General features: G+C 39.3%; 1 protein-coding gene across 1 annotated transcript in view; it reads right to left on the bottom strand.

Moving 5' to 3' along the window:
• Positions 1 to 3815: 3815 nt before the first annotated feature.
• The window catches only part of galnt1 (UDP-N-acetyl-alpha-D-galactosamine:polypeptide N-acetylgalactosaminyltransferase 1), a 100413-nt gene continuing 91052 nt past the window's right edge, over positions 3816 to 13176 (bottom strand). The window contains exons 11-13 of the mRNA XM_084384958.1: positions 12815 to 12913; positions 12571 to 12705; positions 3816 to 5864 (exon numbers count right to left, since the gene is read on the bottom strand). Coding sequence (XP_084241084.1) covers positions 5718 to 5864; positions 12571 to 12705; positions 12815 to 12913 — 381 coding nt within the window. The 3' untranslated portion in view covers positions 3816 to 5717. The remainder of the gene's footprint in view (positions 5865 to 12570; positions 12706 to 12814; positions 12914 to 13176) is intronic.

Here is a 13176-nt window from a genome sequence, read left to right as displayed (position 1 = left end):
GAATTGGATGTTGTAACCCACTGAATATATTTTTTAAGCATTAGAGAACACAATTCCTGAGCTGCTCTTAAACCTCTGAATATTCACAGTCATGTTCAAATTATTGACGTTTAAAGCGTTTATGCCTCAGTCAATAAGTAACTTTGCTTTTTGAGGAGAGAGCTGCACATAACTGCTGGTCTAGGATCAGTTTTCTCCGTAATAATAGCGTATTGACAATACAGATTTTGGTGATTGCACTGTTGTCTTGAAAGTATCAAAGGTTTCTATTTACAACATGTTTTTTCAGCATTTCATTAAGCCAGGGACACGCTTAAGGACTAGCTGAAACATTCTAAGACTGGACTGAACACACTTAAGGATTTACAGACTTTCCAACGACTGGAGCAGATTTTAAACACGGACTGTGAACATCGACTGAACGCAACTGTCGCTGACTCGCGTTTGGGCATGATCAGTCCTAAGAATTCTGATAGGCTAGCTAGGCCATGAAGGAAAGCTTCTATATTTGACCGTAGTCAGACACATGTATGAATATCTACAGTATATCTGCAATAGACTTCAGCAGATGATTTAGCTAAACTTACACAATACAAGACAAAGGCGTCAGACATTAATAAGTTACTCTAGTAAGAGTAAAAACATTAAAAACACCATAGGAAAAACATGTAATATTGAATTAATACATATAAAAACACAAACCAATACATTCTCACCTGTGAAAGGTAATCCCATTTCTTCGGGAATTTTAATCTCGGCGGTTTCACAACCAAGAACCTGCGCAATGTTGTGGCATCATTGATTCTTACTGCGAGTGACGACACGCTGCCTGTTGCAAGATGGCGGGCGCCGCCGACATTCATTTGAATGCGGCCTTCGAAGGATGTAGCCTTTGAATCGGGACGCAGTGAATGTTTCCTTTGAAACCAGATGCCATCTGATGAGTTCACACGTTACCTGCCATTCCTCACACCATCATATCAGAAAGCTATAAATTGCACCACCTCAGAATAGATTGAGGTGGGATTGAAATCGATTGCCATTCACTCTTTTTCTCAATTACACTTAACTGAGCTATTGACTATCTGTATCTCTATCTCGGGTGCAGTGCGAGTGAATGAGAGAAGCCTGACCACTGTAAAGCAGTTGATCTCTCACCTGTTAAATGAGCATTATGAACATCAGGACGAGTGGCTTCGGTTTCTGATTAATATCCCAGTGTTCCATTTTTCTTTTCTTTTTTTGTCAAAAGAAGAAAATATTTTAATGAAATAACTGACTGTTTAAAACTGAAATAGCCTAATGCATTTTGAATGCCTAACTTATATGCAGTGATAAAAGTTGATGTTTCAAAGGTCACGAATAGCAGCAATTATTACATAAACAACATATATTACCAGACAGAGGAACCAGTTAATTCCAAACCTTACGCTACTCACTGTTCCAGCTAATTCAGCAAACCTATGGCAAGCCGTTTTAGCTTAAATTGTACCCAGCGTTACGCGTCGTAATTGCATTTTTACTAGTAAGAATTAAATTTGAGAGCTCTACAAATGAATTTTTACTAGTCATATGTCTCCATTGACTTCCATTCATTTTTAATTATGGAGCTCTACAATTGAATTGATACTAGTAAGAATGCAATTGCAGAGCTCTTTAAAGGGATACTCCACTTTTTTCGGAAATATGCTCATTTTACAACTCCCCCAGAGTTAAACAGTTGAGTTTTACCGTTTTAGAATCCATTCAGCCGAACTCCGGGTCTGACGGTACCACTTTTAGCATAGCTTAGCATAGATCATTGATTCATACGAGTCCAGTAGCATTTCTTTCAAAATGACCAAAGAGTTTCAATATTTTTCCTATTTAAAACTTGACTCTTCTGTAGTTAAACCGTGTACTAAGATCGACGGAAAATGAAAAGTTGCGATTTTCTAAGCCTATATGGCTAGGAACTATAGTCTCATTCCTGCGTAATAATCAAGGAACTGTGCGGCCGTACCATGGGTGCAGCAGGCGTAGTGATATGACGCAGCGCCTGAAAATAGGTCTAATAGGTTAGACAAACTTAGTCCCGGTCACGTTGGAAGAAGTTACCGAGCTGGGGACTATTTTTAGGCGCTGCGTCATATCATTACGCCTGCTGCACTCATGGTACGGCCGCACAGTTCCTTGATTATTACGCAGGAATGAGACTATAGTTCCTAGCCATATAGGCTTAGAAAATCGCAACTTTTCATTTTCCGTCGATCTTAGTACACGGTTTAACTACAGAAGAGTCAAGTTTTAAATAGGAAAAATATTGAAACTCTTTGGTCATTTTGAAAGAAATGCTACTGGACTCGTATGAATCAATGATCTATGCTAAGCTATGCTAAAAGTGGTACCGTCAGACCCGGAGTTCGGCTGAATGGATTCTAAAACGGTAAAACTCAACTGTTTAACTCTGGGGGAGTTGTAAAATGAGCATATTTCCGAAAAAAGTGGAGTATCCCTTTAATTCAATTAGAGCTCTGCAATTATACATTATCTTTAATTCGTTTTTTACTAGTAAAAATTCAATTAGAGAGCTCTGTAATTGTAATTGTTACTAGTAATAATTGAATTGTAGAGCTCTCTAATTGGAATTGTTACTAATAATAATTGAATTAGAGAGCTCTCTAATTGTAATTCTTACTAGTAACAATTCAATTAGCTCCGTAATTAAAAATGAATGGAAGTCAATGGAGACATATGACTAGTAAAAATTCATTTTTAGAGCTCTCTAATTGGAAATGTTACTAGTAAGAATTTAAATAGAGAGCTCTCTAATTTTAATTACTACTAGTAAGAATTGATTTGTAGAGCTCTCAAATTTAATTCTTACTAGTAAAAATGCAATTACGACGAGTAACGCTGGGTACAATTTAAGCTAAAACGGCTTGCCATACAAGTCTTCTATTCTGCCTCTCATAACACAAATGTAGCATGAGAAAAATCAGCAGTTTGAAAAAAGGGAAATGATTTTGGGGAAACCAGACATTCAGGCTCAGGAACAGGGATACTGCATATTAAAAGCAGGATCTTGTCTGGTACTTATTTAAAATCTGCATTTAATATTAATAATTCGCTAAACTAAATGATGCTATTTTATTTTCAACAACTATTAATATACTTGAAAATGTATCCTAGTTTAAAAAATAACTTACATATTAATCTTCAACTAAAGATGGAAATATGGAAATAGAATATCTTTTAATGAGTTTATCCAATTCAGTTTCCACAAGGCAAACAAACACTGGCTAATTAGATCGTTAGTAAGTGTTCTTGTCAGTGCTTTAATCTTTTGAGTGCAGTGGTGTGAGATCTTAGAGTTGAGCAAAAGCTGAGTAAAATGAAATGTCCTGCAATCAAATCAAAGACAGATGTATTTTCTTCTTTTTTTTTTACTTTAGCACCATGGCCTTAACCTGACTATCTGAGAAGGTCAACCCATGCTTCAACACCACCAAGAGATAAACCAAAGCAAGGCAAAACTCTAACCATGAAACAGTTTGAATCTTGCACTTTTGAAGAATTATGAAAGTTGTGATCATTTTGATCATATTTAAGCTTAAATATCCAGCACAACAGACAGCCTTGCATGGTGCCCCACTGCATCACAACCTAACCACCACTGCCATGGAACTAAATCAAACTTAGCATTTCTCAATAAACATGTTTATTAATAATAAAGTGATATAGCAGCATGATTTTGGATTTGTGGATCAGTTTTTTTAACCATGAAACTGTGTGAGTGTGCACGCACATGAACAAAGATCATAAATGCTAATGGAGAAGTTGGACTGTAAACTTTCTGTGGTTTATTTCTGTGGATTATCTCAACACAGGGCTCTCTAACCCACCAATCAGCAGGCCAGACCCTCCTCAATTAAACATAGAAGACAAAAACAAAAGACATCCCTTTGACAAATATAAACACACACACTTGTTCACACACAGATGATGTTGAGGCCCTGTCCAAATGCTTGCAAGATCTTCACCCAACCAATGCATTGAAACCACCCTTTTATTTAGAATATTAATGATACAATTTAGAATCTTTTTTTTTAAATCTAGAATCTGCATTTACAAACATACAATTAGAATTCTAGAATTAGAATCTCACAATATAGAATCTTCATTTAGAATCCACAATCTTACAGTTTAGGATAATTTTATTTATTTTATTTATTTAGAATCAGAATTTATAAGCTTAAAATTTAGAATCTAGAATCTGTATTCACAATGTTACAATTTAGTATCTCACAACGTACAATCTTTATTTAGAATAATTTGTCTCATTGACAAAGAGTACAGATCATTTGAAGTATTTAGACAGGGTCAAGACAAGAGTGTTTAGGGGGAAACAAAAATCACAACCGATTCCTGATTCCACATGACAACTCTCAAAACAGAGGGGTTCACTTTCATTTTCCAAACATCACGACTGAAATGAAATGTTGGACCATTTAAAACTAAATTCAGAAGAATGAAATGCATGAATCTGAAATTCAGGCCAATCTCTTTCTGCTATCAGACATCAGATGAACGTGGTGAGCAGTTTCCAGTGCCTCACACAGTCGGCTTCAAATGAATGACTGATGAATTCTACACAAAAAATCAGTAACAATTTAAAGTGAACGTAAACAAAGAAAGATATCAGACTACGGAGTTCTTTCTCATGCATGTACACAGTGAGACCAAGCCCTTTTACTGTTGGATGATATGACAGAAGATGATCCATCTCTTCCCGATCAACCCACGTGCTTATGGGTAACCCATGTCGGCCGAAGGGCTGGAATCCAGAGGAAGGCAACAATTTTGGGGTAAGTTCAGGACAGTCCTGAAACTGCGTGTCAAATTACCATCATACCTTTAATAGACAGACTCGAACAAATTTCTAAAACAAACAAAACCAAACAAGTGAAAAGTGCTTGTACGTGGCACTCGAAAATGCAGAAACCAAAAAAAAGTTTCAACCACTGTAAAAAAAAAAAAGTTACATGAACACTGACGATATGAAACACGTCCTAGATGATCGGTCATCACGTTCATTGATTATAGATCTATATGTGATTGATTGTAGGTAGTCACTGACTGAGACAGATTGATAGACAGTTCAGCATGTGTCAGTGGCCAGTAGGGGGAGCCCCTGCTTCTAACAGATGGCAGACCACTGTAACGTCCATCCTGATGTGACACTTGAAATCTCACATGCACACACATGCACTCAAACACACGTCAGCCTCTCCTTCATGTGCTAGATACCCTTCACTTCTACAAGGCTTGAAAAATACTTAAATAAAAAAAAAAACTCTGAAACTCCTGTGGAAAACACTGTGACTCATACATTCCCGATCACACACACACACATAAACACGCACACATTGATACTCTAAAAGGGAGGCGTTCTCGTAAACATAACCAAAATGTCCACCGCTCCTCGGACGAGGAGGATAAGGGCATCAAACTCAAGTTTCTTTCTCCACAAGTCTTCCTCTCCCTCGTTCGTTTTTTTTTTTGCCTCTGCAAGGTGGAGTGATGGGGAGATTCATATACATATGCGGTTCTGTTCTTTTAGATCATTTTGAAGGCAGACCACCAGGATTGAGAGGAAAGCAGTCCTTTCTCTCTCACGCTCTCTCTCCATCGGCGTCGCTGTGAGAGTCTGTCCATCTGTCCATCCGTGTGCGATCTCAGAATATCTCGGGCAGTGTGACGTTGCGGAGGAGCCACTGTTGCGAGCGGCCCCCGGTGCAGTCCTTGACGCTGGGCACCTGACTGTCGTCTTCAGACGCCTTATCCAAACACTGATTACTGTTCACGTGTATCAGACTCAGCTTCTGCAGGAGTAAAAAAAAAAAAGTTGAATATAAAACAAAACAAAAATACACACACAAACAGACGCATAAATCCACAGTTTCTTCTTCTTTCCATTTATGGGATCGCAGGAAAAATTGTATGTATTGAACATTGTTGTTGCAAATTCCGCTGATTTAATCTGGTTATCTGGTAACGTTCGGCGGTCCAATCAAATTAGAAAAGTGGAAATGAAAAATCATGTCTACTATTGTGCTTAATTTGTCACGCTAGACCAAAAAAGTTCAAGTTAAAGGTGCATTGCGCAAGTCTCTGAGTTTTTGCAGAACTATGCCCCCTTCTGGCGACACGCGAAACTGCAACCAGAGTTGTGCGCGCGGTTACGTGGAGTTTGCGTTGGGGTTTGGGATGAACTAGAAGCCGGTCTCTTTGAATCCATCTTCTACTTTTGCAAAAGTCGCTTGAGTTGTCTTCGCTGATGCGGATAATGGCGGCGAATACACAAACCTGCCAGACATAGCCAGGTGAGCGTGAACGCGCATGACGTCACGCCCAGTCGATTCCGTCCCGAATCCCTCTTATTTATTTTACTGTACAGGACTATAGAGGCAATCGCAGTGATCATAGAAGGGCTCATTCAGCCCATCAGGCAATTGTTTAAGCATGTATGGGTTAGAAAAACGGGTATTTTTAACATGAAAAGTTGCTTAATGCACCTTTAAAGGAGAACTCCGGTCAATTTTAACATTGAGCTCATTTTTTTGTACATTTGGAGTGCTGTCAGTACAGAGAACAACGACAAAAATCGGTGTTGCCTACACCGTGTTATCCTCGTTTTAAAATTTGCACCCTGTTGACTTCAATGGGGCAAGTTTTAAACCTGCTTTTAGGCTCTTAACATCCTTGATGTGTCATTACAAGTGCACAGGTCATGTGAGTGATACCTGTATTTACATCCTGTTTTCGGTCGAAGTCCACAGTAGTCGATTGTCGAGTTCACGCGCGTGATCATAGGTACTAAACCAATGCGCGTGAACTCGACAATCGATTACTGTGGACTTCGACCGAAAACAGGATGTAAATACAGGTATGTGCGCTGGCTGAATAAACATCATTTTTATTCATATCTTTCACATCTACTGCAGTCAGATTCACCCGCGTTCACTCCGAAGGAATCACTCACATGACCTGTGCACTTGTAATGACACATCAAGGATGTTAAGAGCCTAAAAGCAGGTTTAAAACTTGCCCCATTGAAGTCAACAGGGTGCAAATTTTAAAACGAGGATAACTCGGTGTAGGCAACACCGATTTTTGTCGTTGTTCTCTGTACTGACAGCACTCCAAATGTACAAAAAAATGAGCTCAATGTTAAAATTGACCGGAGTTCTCCTTTAAGCACATTGCATTGTGGGATCCCATGCATTTATACTGCACATTCAGGCAAATGCAGTAGGTCATCCAGGTATTTCTGTGCTCAGGATTCATAGTGTAATATAATAGTAGTGATAGTAAGCAATATGCCACTCTGCGCTATACACGCAAGGCTGGACAACCTGTGCGCTCCAGGGCAAAGACAAATTGTCGATGCACAGGGATTGCTTTACAGTGGAGCATGTGTGTGAGTGTGTGTAATGGGCCTTGGGTGAGCTGAGTGCTCTAGAGTTTCAGTCTAGCGGGAAGCATTAAGCTGCGCAGATACAATTAGGATAGAGGTAGAACCTATGAGACGTAAGGTGTGAGGGCGCACACACACGTCGTTGAGCCAGCGATGGTAATGTATGGTAATGCATGCAGGAGAGGTGCTCTCGTTGGCAAGCGTTTTCCTGATCTCGCTCACTCTGAATCTCCCTTCCTTCCACTCTATCTGTCTCTCTCTCTCTCCAGAAGAAAAACAGAACCTTTATCTGACAGTGCAAAGTCTCTGCTCGAGTTCTCTATTCTGTGCAGCCTTCCGTCTCTCCGGGCGCGCGGCCAGCATGGTGGGGGCTTTGAATCTGGGGCGAGGAGGGGGAGGAAGAGGAGGAGGAGGAGGAGGAAGAGGAGGCTTTGGAGTAACAGGCATCTTTTTAAACCAACAGCAGAGGAATGCAAAAAGCAATCTCCCTCTTTCTTCCCCTCGGCTAATTCCCTTTCCTCAGGCCTGAAGTGGCGTTTTAGTCATATACCAAAATGGAGCGATGTATTTTTAAGATTGACGGAGAGGTGATTTGATCCAACTAAACTAGCATCCCTCCAATAGTGTTTATAAGGGAAGCCGCAGGGTGGATGTTCATGCACAAACATTACAAGAGAAGGATGAGTGGACATCCTGCAGACAGACAGCTTTAAAGGGTTAGCTGACTGTCTTTGATGTTATATGACATATATGAGGCAATCAACACCCTAGAGGTGAAAAGCAAGAGTCAAAAGCGCATATGCATCAAAGAACTGTCAAGGGACATAAACAAGCATAAATTATCTCAATGTATGAGCAGAATGGTGGTTTGGCACAATGTTTTGGTTGACAACATTGTTGACGGTTGCCTTTGTTGTGTTGGAGAATTTTATACATGAATATATGTTGGAGAATTTCATCTGTCTCATACATGAGTCCAGATGCATGATACTAAAGGAACTAGGCCTAAAATATGAGAGGCCCAAAAATTACAGGAAACAGAGAAAACAGGGTAAAGGGGACAAAATGATGGGAAACACTGAACCTGTCAAAAGTGTATGTGAGGATAGAAGTCGTCTGAGGACAGGACAGAAATACTGGGTGAAAGGGTGTTTAAGGACAAGAGTGGAAAAGTACCCAAAAAAACATATATGAAATCATATTTAATAAAGCGCATGCGCCAGTATGGCCACCAATAGAAATTAGACATTAATGCAGGTGTTTCTAATCGTGGTGAAGTGATAAGGAGGAGCAAAGAGAAAAAGATAACTGTACGAATGTTAATTGGATACCAGAATGGACATTAAGTGACGTAAATTGAGGTATAAGACCCCAATGCAGACCATTGTAAAATCAGATGCTTAGCTACCATCTCACTTTGTTGAACTGCTCAATAAAGTTATTTCTCCTGAAGACCTGAAACTCCGACTCTGAAAGATTTCTTCTGAGACCTGAACCAGACATCGAAGACCTGAACCAAAGACTGAGAATTGGCCACTACAGTTGTTGCCCAGAATAATGTAATTGTAATGTTTCACCCTGACAACCCTTGACGTTGAATCTTCTTGAGGTTCACCTTCCTGCAAGGTTTGGCTCCTAGTCCAGGGGTGTCTAACTCTGCCACACTGGGCCAGCCTTCTTCTGGCAAGACGAGGGAATTCATTAGGCATGACCCTCACAGTGCATTATGGGTATTCCCTAGCCGTTGAGTGTACATCAGTTGGACACTCGTTGATGCGGAGCATTATGGGATTGAATGAGTGCTAGAGCTGCACATTTTCTGGATTAACTGAGAATCATGATTTTTGGTTTCAAATAGAGATCACGATTCTGAACAGACAACCTAAATAAAAAAACGTAAATTACTAGAGGTTCTGACAAAATATTAATTGCTGCAGTCTATTTAAAAATATTTAACAAATTAGTATGAATATATATTTTTTAAATTGGCTTGAATGAATGATTCAATGACTCGCTCAAAGGCTTCACTTATTTCATTACTGGATGTATCAGCCTTTTTGAATGAATGATTCAATGACAACACAACATTTTTAACAGTCACTTGTCGCCACCTAGTGGGGTAACAATGTAACTGATGCAATCGTTATTTGAAGCACCATGATCATTTCAAATGGTGATTTGCTCAACTTAACAACATCCACTATGGTTTCGGACACCACATCGCTGTCCCCTCAAATGGTGCCCTTTTTAATGGTATAGGGGGTGATTTCGGACACAGCCAAGGCCTTCAGGATCACTAGAAACTTCCAGGCAGGTGTGTTGGAGCTAAACTCTGCAGGAAATTGGCCCTGCATGAGTAGGACTGAACCCTGGCCTGTTCTAATTATAGTTAGAGTACAGCTATACAAGGTATTCGGGATTGCTAGGAACATCTAGATTAGGGGTTGTCTAGGATCAGACAATAGGCACGTTCTGGGAGTATTCTGGATTCAAAACAAATGAAGCTCTATCAACAACATCTGGGGCATGTTGTTGATTTCCACAAACAGGTTTTTCACTTGTCAGTGTGTAAAATCAAACATTTACAGTATTTGACTTGCAGTAAAAGTCTAAGGGGAAAGCATTCAAGAACAGGTTAAAAGCAGAAGCTTGTATTTTTTTGTTATAACAAATTAATTCTTCAATCTCATTCTCAACAGTAAAGTTGTCAAAGTCCGCCCTTTTTGCAATCCTTTAGGTGCTCATCATGCAAAAGGGCTTTTTATCAGAGGTAGCCAATCCTGCTTGTGGAGAGCCTGCAGAGTTTAGCTCCAATCCTAATCAAACACACCTAAACCAGCTAATCAATGTCTTCAGAAATACTTGAAAATACCAGGCAGGTGTGTTGAAGCAGGGTTGGAAGTGAAGTATGCAGGAAGGAAGCCCTCCAAGAGCGGGGTTGGCAACCCCTGCTTTACATGGACATGACATGAGTTGAGACAAGGTTAGTAAGCAATTCTAGTCTCGTGTTAACACTTACAGTGTTTAAGTATTGTGGCTATACATTCAAAATGTTCATTTTAAGATTTATCCAATGCCTTGCCCCATTGATCAGTAAGAGCATTACTGTAAATGTGATTTACAGCACATACTAGCACATACTATATATACCTGGGTTCATACACATTTCTACCAATACATTTCCATGACTTTTGAGGCAAATATTCCTAACGTTCCATGAAACATCTGTGTATACATGTAAAATAAGAATAAAAATCCATGTTCAAATTTCTAAATCACAGCATATCTTAACTAATTAATGACAAGTTATGTAGTTTAATAGAAAATATACATTTATTTAAATAACGCTGACACATCAGTAAGATGCTTAGATAAAATACTGTGTCTGACCCTCAGAATTCCACTTTCTAATCTATGTTGGTGCAAGATTTTGTTTTCATCAGTTTTCGTCTTTTCATCAGGTTTGTTTTTGTTTATGTGGCTGTTTTAGATCATGTTTGACTGTAGGTACATTCACGGCATGTTGTAAGTACCGCAATTGAGTGATTTCAACTTGTAAAAAGCGTTCATGTCAACGTTTCCCTAACATTATCCTCTAATGTAACCCTAACGTTACAATCTAACATTCCCTTAACGTTACAATCCAATGTTCCCATAACTACATTTTAACGTTACAATCCAACATTCGCCTAACGTTACACTCCAAAGGTCCCCTAACGTTATCCTCTAACGTTCCCTTAAAGTTATATGATAACGTTCCCCTACTGTTACAATCTAACACATTTCTATCCAATAAATTTATATGACTTTTGAGGCAAATATTCATGACCTAACATTACATTAAATGTCTGTGTATACATGTAAAATAAGAATAAAAATCCATGTTCAAATTTCAAATCACAGCATATCTTAACTAATGACAAGTTATGTGGTTTAATACAAAAGAAACATTTATATGTTACTGACACACCAGTAAGTCGGTTAGATAAAATACTGTGTCTGATCCTCAGAACTTCACTGTGTAGCAACGGATTAACATACAACAATGGGAGGCAACAATTACTACGTTTACATGTGCACCAATAATGCGATTATTCCTAATAATCAGAGTACGGATGTTTATTGTTTGTTTTTAACACCATGCCAGCTTCTGTGGCTATTTTCATGGCGAGAAAAAATTGTGGTAAAACTATATCAGGTGTTTACAATTTATTTTTGCTAAAAACATTCAAAAGGGTTAAAGGTGGGGTAAGCGATATTTGAAAAATGCTGTCGGAATGTTGGTAGGAACAACACAACCAGACACACAACAACAAAAGTGTAGCTAGTCAGTATTAGGGGCCGTATGACGGTGGAGGAGAGAGAACGAGCAAGAGGGAGATTTGAAGAAAGACTGTAGAAAGAGAGATGGCTGAGAGACATTACAAAAGAGAAAAACTCATAAGAATATCACTGGAAAATGAAGGATTATGATCAGGAAAGAGCTTTAAGATCCACGTTAATTTTAGAAAAGCTTTCCAGCACTGGAGAGAGCTAAACGGGAAGGGCTGAAACCAGACGCGGAGGTTGCTGTATTCCGCTCTGGTTTATTAACACTGGTTTTAAATGTCATTGTTTGTCTGGAGCTGCTGTGCTGTTGGCAATAACAGCAAACTCTTGTTTGGATTTTCTCTTGTGTATGCATGTTCATTTTTCACCGCCTCGCATGCCAGAGATCGCGGTTCGAGACAGACTCGGAGCAGGGCGGTTAGGATTGGAGGGTGAAGAGAGCAATGAAGAGAGGGGTGTGTTTGTTTGGGTTGATTTCAGATATCAACATTGTTCAGCAACGACTTTGAGAAATAACATACTGCACCTTTAACTGAATAAAAAAGGTTTCTCACAGGGTTAAAACCAGCACAATCTCATAAAACATGCTCCAATGATAAAGGGTCTGTAAGATGAACGTTAAATATTGTAGTTTAACCAATATTATCACTTAAAAATATACTCTATTATATAAATATTTTTAAACAAATTTCCATGACTTTTCCAAAACTTTTCCAAGCCTGAAAACTCCTATTTAAAATTGCATGACTTTTCCAGGTTTTTCATGACTCTGATACACTTACCAAAGGGTCATATTCCCAGAGCTGGTTGCCTTTCAAGTGATGGCACTTGAGCATCATAACCGGGCCATTGAGTTTGGACACATCCAAACAGAGGTCATCAGTTCGGATCTCTTTATTGGCTGTGTACGAAAAAACCTGAGCAGGTGGAAAAGGTCACAATACATCAGTGTCAAACCTGTTGTAAAGATCAACATCATTACTCTAATTAAGTGTTTTAAAAGTGAGAAAGAGATGAGGAGCTGACCTGGTTGCCGCCCATGCCGTGGCAGTTGAAAATGCCCACTTTTTCATTCTCTTTCCTGGCCATGTTATCCAGACACTGGTTAGTCTCCACATTACGGATCTGCAATCGGACAGATCACACAAATAGATTAGACACACTCAAGCAGCTCTCCTGCATGAATAAACAGTCACGTCTCTGTCTGAGTGTGAAACATGGTTAATTACCCAAAGCTTATCGCACACCGGGTGGGGGGAGTATCGACGAACAGAGTCAACTGTGCCAATCAAATACACAAACACACACGTAAATGTGCACTTGATGAAAGACAGCGGATGAAGGGAAAGACAGCTCACTGCTTTCATCCAAAACACTGAGTTACACAA

Source organism: Rutilus rutilus (genome assembly GCF_951802725.1).
Source record: "Rutilus rutilus genome assembly, chromosome: 17".
Lineage (NCBI taxonomy): Eukaryota > Metazoa > Chordata > Actinopteri > Cypriniformes > Leuciscidae > Rutilus > Rutilus rutilus.
This window is presented reverse-complemented; position numbering and strand designations above follow the sequence as displayed.